We start from the raw sequence: 6,658 nt of genomic DNA, 5'->3' as shown, positions 1-6,658 counted from the left end.
CCTCTCCCACCACACGAAATTAGTGCTCTAGGTGGAGCTGAGATCAGGCACTGGCTCAACTTACTCAAGGGAGCACTTGCGGCTCCCAGTCCTTGTCAAGGTCCCTCTTGGGCATTAGTTCCCCAACAGTAAGAGGAGCAACTATGATCGCGCCCAAATAGGGTAGCCCGACTGCTCCTTCTCGCCTTCCTTTATTTAGGGGGGAAAAATCATAAACATGTGGTTTCACTTCTGCGAGAACAATGTATATAAATCACATCCAGAGTAAGAGAATTTGAAACAAATGGACAAAAATAGAAACTAACCACATTCCAATAAACCAGCACAAACAAGCATCATATAGCAGAGCCAAGCAGTACACATCATCACACAAGTCGGATCATAAGGCGTAATTTCTTAGGAAAGATGTCCTCACATGCTTCCAGCCATTTATAACACAGGACACCCAACAGACAAGATTTAACTTAATAGATGCCTCATAGATTGTTCCAGAGACACACCCCTAGATTTTGGTATCTAGCTTTTCGGCTTTGACAACAGGGTTGGCTTTTGCTATAGCATCCTGACCAGCAGCCCGATAATCATAGGGGCATTCGTGCTTATCTGAGTACCGATGAACGGCACAGAAAAGATTTCCACACCTACAGTTGAACCCTGTCAGACCAACACGTTTCCTGCAAGTGTTGCACCTATTTGGACCTTCCTTCACCTTTTCCTCACCCTTCACATTCAATGTCGAAGTAGAGGATGCTTCAGTTGATATGACCATGGACTCCAGTGAACCAGCCGGCAGCTCTACAGCAGCAACAGCAGCAGCAGCAGCAACAGCAGGCTCCTTTGTGTTGGAGCTAGAGTTGCCACTCACAATACTCTCAACAGAAGATGCTGCAAGTTTAGCTTGTTCCTGCTTCAAAACTAAGTCCTTGTGGCACTTGGAACACAAGTTCATGGTTGCTGCACTTCCAAAGAAGCCACAGTTGTTGGCACAAAGCTTAGGTGCTTCAGGAGGTGCCTGGCATCCTGTCTCGTTGTGCTCCATTTTCTTAAAAGTTCCCTGCAGCGTCAGTAACATAAGTTTTCAACCATGACACGTTCACAGTTTCCAAGAGCAAACATAATAGCACAGCATAAAGATGAATGTGCCCATGTGCAAACACAAACACAGAGGGCATATTTGAATATGCACAGACAGAAGATACATGCAAACACAGTATAGTATAGTCTAGGAAGCATGGACACTTCAATTAGGGTATCGTATCCGTGTCGTACTAGTGTCGTATTGGCCGTTTTATGTTATAATTTTTCAGAAATTTCTCATGTTGTACCATACCCATACCCGTACCTGTGTCTGTGTTTCCTAGAGTATAGTAGGTCAAATCAAATTGTAAAGAATACAACAAATCACAAGCTTTTCCCTTTCTACCAACAGGAACTACAATCAATGATAAGAGTTAGAAAAAAAGACTAAGTACACAAGAAATGTATGGCTAGTGAACTCTTATCCAGACCTAAGATGCAATGAAAGAGACATGGACTCCTTGGTCACTCAATAATATACATAGGTACATGAAGATGTGAACTTAGAATATGCAACAACATAAATTAGTTACCTAGGATATCCGTTTTAGTGAGACGCATCACAATGCGCAGAATATTTTCAAACTTACCCCCTTTCCATGATTGGTTAGAGACATTATCCAAAATTGATATGAATCCTTGACCATTAAAACAAGATACCTTCATGACAAAAACAATTAATCCTAGGAGCACAAGGCAAGCATGTTTAGTATGTATATACCAACATTAAAAATCAACTTCCAATCTATTAGCAAGTCCTAATAAAATTCTATCCATCAGAAGAGATAAATGTTGATTCAACAACAAATGAAACTAGATCAAATCTACAATCACCATCCCCACCACCCCAATATAAACAAAAGGAAAAGGTGGATAGAACAAGAACACAGAGAACAAAAATCTTATTGTTTGAAAGAGCAATCTCACTATATATGAAACAAGAATGCAGCAAATAGTAAATATGATACTCAGCAGTTTTCTTTTTTAATAAAAAATACAAAAACAGATCACCAACATGAAATCCTAAACACAGAATTCTAATAAAAGAAATACCTTTCAACAAAAGTAGAAGGCGCAAGGAGCAAAATCCAAATCCACAAGGAAAAATAAGAAGCTTTATTTCTCCTTCACCTCTTCTACAACGCAGCAAGAGGTGCATTCTTGGGTCCTCCCCCGGCACACCCCCACCCCTCCCCTTTTCTTTCTTTCTCTCAAGTTTAGAAGGGCTAATTGCCCTAGTGTCCTTATCAAAGAAGAGACACAAGTGGCTAAATTTTGCCATTTACTTCATTTCTTCTCCTCTTCATATTGAATTTAGTTCTCCTAAACAGGAATTCAAACCCAGCAAATGCAGGCCTCGTCTATACACCTTCTCAATGATTAATGAATTTCCCATATAGGACCTACTAGTATATCTTCTTAATAAAGGTCTACCATGTTCCTTTTTCCCCTCCTCTAAATTTCCATGCTTTTATGGATGTTTATAGGTTTTGAAAATCCATGATCTCACCCTCTACCCATTCTTGTGAGAGGAGGATGTGTCGTTTAAGTTGGAGTTCATTGGCCCATTAGTGTTTATGGCCAGGGCAGACTTATCACGGTTAGAATGTTCATCAACTCAATTCACGTTGGATAGCCCATAATTTCAAAGATTACAGGCTGGGCCTAGAATCGATATAGGGGAAGCACTGAAGAGAGGCTCCAACTGTAGATGGGATAGGAATAAAAAAGGAACAGGTTTGATTGGACAGGTTGAAAGTATTAAGCCTTAGATTACAGGACTTTTCTAGTGGTAACCAAAAAACTCTAGCTCAAATGGTAATTTCTTCCACGGTCTGGGACCTGGGAGGAGGGCGAGTTCACAGGTTCAAAGCCCAGTGGACGCATACACACCCTTTAAAAAAAAAAAAGGATTTGCCTGGCAGCAGCTATTTGGGGGCTTTAAGGTGACCATGATTTAGATTTTACAGGAAAAACTTGGAAAATAACATGTCCAGAATACACACACAGCCACTCCTGTAAAGCAGCTCAACCAAAAAAAACACCCAAAAGCCACTGCCTGGCTCAACTGTAGAAATCTCTTTAGCTTAAACTACCAGCCAAGACCCATGAGGATAAAAACTGACGCCCAGAAGATAACACCCACACCACCCTTCACTAATACATGGCCAAAGTTATGCATCAGAAAATACCCACGAATGCCAAGTCAACTAAAGAAAACACGTCAGATTAGACTGGAAGACAGAAGGGCCTTCAATGATAAAAAAAACCCAAAGAACCTTGACAACTTTCATACAGAACTTGTTTAATTGTCTTTAAAATACTTTCTCATACTGCAAGTTAACAATAATTCAGCAAAATAACATTAAATATGGTTAAGAAAAACATGCCTCTTCCATCTCAATCCCCATATAAGACTAGCCTAGCTCTAATTAATGACTACTCAGCCATCACCTACTAAAAATCACCGCTTTCGACGTGATAACTTCCCAAAAATTAAACAAATCATCAATTATTTTTCTTTTTTGAGTTACATATTGCTCTAAATCAACTCTATAGTACCTATCACTAATCCCGGCTTTATTCACTTTATCATCAACTCAGATCTCCCCCCCTCTTAGGCCACAACCTTAATTACAACTCATCTAGTTAAAGTTAATGCTGTCAGCTCTTTATTTGGTATATTCACCATTACAACATGCTTTCAAACTTTATAGCTTTCATCTTTTTCTCTTAACGTTTCTATCTCTCTCCTCACCCAAGACCATATTTTTATCGAATTTTACAACGAAATCAAAACACCCATAAATTTATCTCCACCCTCTCTCCCCAAACCCCGGAAAAGTGCGAGCTTTGCATACATTAAAGAAGTTGCCAAAAAAGAAAAAGCTAGCTCAAATGGCTCCTTATAAATATACAAAAACATACATATGTAATAACAATCCTTGTGGTGGCTCTTTCTATACATCATCAAAAAGATCAAACCTAGCTCAACTGGCACCTTCTAGTGTTTCAAACGAAGCCATCGCGGCCCGAATCCCAGCTCCCCCAACTATCAAATTATACACACAAAAAAAATAAATAAATACAAAACCCACATAATTCTCCAGATATTTCAACCTACACAAACCCCTAAATTTAATTAAAAAAACAAAAAAAAAAATTCCTAGGAAACAAACACAGCCTGAGCAACAAATAACACAGACAAAACCAATTACATTAAAAAATTTATATTAAAAAAAAAAACATTAAACATTAAAAAAAAGGAAGATTTTTTAAGGAACAGAACTCTGACCTGTTCACACACAGATTTTCTATCTTAGCTCCCCCTGCAAATTAAGAAAAAAAAAAAAAAAACATTCGCATCAAAAATCAAATATTTAATATATATATATATATAAATTTTTTGAATTTAAAATTAAAAAATAGAAATAAATAAATCAGAGAGAGAGAGAGAGAAACCCTAAAGCGAAGAGGAAAGGAGAGCTGTGTGTGTCAGAGAGAGAAGAATTTGGAAACAGAAAATCGAGGTCGCTATTTATAGCCTCAGTGAGTGAGAGAGAGAGAAAGAGGGGGGTTATATTCGTGTGCGGCCGATATTTTTGTGGACGATAAGACGTGGATGGGTTTTATTGGTTTGTGGAGGAGCAGTTGTTGTGAGTGAGGTGATTTTTTTTTTGTTTGACCTTTGGGTTGGAGTTTCATGATTTTTGTTGTTGTTGTTGTTGTTGTTGTTTTGTGTGACTCATGGAATAGGTGTGAGACACGTGGCATGTCGAGGAGAGAGTTGTTTGCTGGTGGTTGTAGTGGTGGTGGTGGTAGCAACATTACTAGATAACTAGTTATAGGCTTGTGCGTTGTACGGTTTTATGAAAAAACTTATAAAATATATGTATAAATAATTATATATTTTAATAATTATTATAACAAAATAAGTACTAATTTGTTAGTGACTTGAAGTATTGTTAAAAATAATATTTTTTGCATTTGGAAAATCTTTGAATACCTATTTGTACACTATGTTTTTAGGGAATCGTTGTATTTCTTCATCATTGTTCTTTATTAAAATCTTTAGACATAGTATTATAATTGGCCACTTTTAAGAGATAGAACTATTCAGAGAATAATAACCTTTAATTTGTTCTAAACATAAATTCATATAATTCAAAATTTATTTGAGAAACAAAAAGTAAATGAATAGTTTGAATTGTAAGAGAGACACTACGTGTAAATGAAAAAAAAAAAATTGCAGAGCTCTTCATATAGATTACACACCTTTCTTAGGATGCTTGAAATCTTTTATGAAAAACCTGGAAAACAAAATCAAGAAAAAAAATTAAACCGAGTTAAAAAAAAAAAATTGAACCACATAGATTGTAAAATTGCATATGAGTCTATGACCATTTAATACCAAGCTTTAAAATAACTTTTTTTTTTTTCTATACAGAGCTATCATTTCCACTTTGATTTTACAACCTTAATCAAATAAGTTCCATAATCGCAAGGAAAAAAAAAGTTATTTTATAACGATGGCCCAAGAGTAAAAATAATCAATGCATAAAAACGATTGATATTGGAAGAATGAAGACTATAACTCTAAAAAAAATGATGACTTTTTAAAGATTCTGAAATTTTGGGAATTAAATTTCCAAAATTTTGCAATTTAAAACCAAAAAAATAAAAAGATTAATGAAGAATTTGTTGGGAATAGAAAATTATACTAATAATTAGCAAAAAAATATTAATTAATGTTACAAACGGATACATAATTCTATGCACACTTTACATAAATAAATGTTGATATTCAAAATAAAAATAAAAAATAAAAAGTAAAAAGGGAACAACATGAATAAATCATACTCGACAAAATCTATTTCATTTTGTTTGATAAATTATATAAAATAAATCCCATTAACTTAGTTTTAGTGTATTTAAATGATCTAGAAAAATAATGAAGCATATACTTTTGAGCCTAATCACATCTAGCAAAATAATAAAGCATTCAAAATATTGAAAGGAAATTTAAGTTCATATATGCTTGCATGAGATACGTACATGTCCATAGTAGCAATGGAAGCCTCATCTTGAGATGAAGAATCAATGTAATGCTAATAAAAACTGCCTAAAAAGTTAAAGATTCAATAAGGATAAAGGAAAAAATTATCAAGTGTAAATAATTATCTCACTAAAATAAGGGGTATGATTTCTTTCTAAAACAAAATTAAATTGATAATTCCAAATTGAATTTTAAATTGATAATTATTTAATAAAAACGTACTAAACAATTGATAAATCTAAAATTAATACAATCTTGATAATATTATAAATTAAAATTAAAATTTATAATTCAAGAATACACATGTAGAACATCTTGATAATTTGATGCAATATAAAAATCAAATAAGAAAATTGTTAAAATTAATTTATTAGTTCTAACCATATTTAATCATTAATTCTAAGACCCTAAGCATATAAATTAGATCAAAGCTAAGAAAATTAGTTTAAACAAAAGGCAACCAATATACAAAAGCTAATCAATTTAATAAAAAAAAATACAAAAACAAAGAAGGAGCCTTCAGAA

The 6,658-nt window shown here is 34.5% G+C and overlaps 1 protein-coding gene across 4 annotated transcripts; it reads right to left on the bottom strand.

Moving 5' to 3' along the window:
- Positions 1–286: 286 nt before the first annotated feature.
- On the bottom strand, positions 287–4,673 carry LOC142614724 (zinc finger A20 and AN1 domain-containing stress-associated protein 8-like). 4 transcript variants are annotated; one of them, XM_075787276.1, is made up of 4 exons: positions 4,540–4,673; positions 4,373–4,406; positions 4,006–4,129; positions 287–1,054 (listed from the first exon to the last, which is right to left on the bottom strand). In XM_075787276.1, the coding sequence occupies exon 4, from the start codon at positions 1,037–1,039 to the stop codon at positions 503–505; it is 537 nt and encodes a 178-aa protein (XP_075643391.1). In that variant the 5' UTR covers positions 1,040–1,054; positions 4,006–4,129; positions 4,373–4,406; positions 4,540–4,673; the 3' UTR covers positions 287–502. The 4 variants fall into 4 exon arrangements, with proteins under 4 accessions (XP_075643391.1, XP_075643390.1, XP_075643389.1 ...); XM_075787275.1 differs by having other exon boundaries at positions 4,079–4,129; XM_075787274.1 differs by lacking the exon at positions 4,006–4,129.
- Between the last annotated feature and the right edge of the window lie 1,985 nt (positions 4,674–6,658).

This window comes from Castanea sativa, chromosome 11, assembly GCF_040712315.1.
Source record: "Castanea sativa cultivar Marrone di Chiusa Pesio chromosome 11, ASM4071231v1".
In the NCBI taxonomy this organism is placed as follows: Eukaryota; Viridiplantae; Streptophyta; class Magnoliopsida; order Fagales; family Fagaceae; genus Castanea; species Castanea sativa.
Note: the sequence above shows the minus strand (reverse complement) of the source record. Positions and strands in the feature narration are given on the sequence as shown.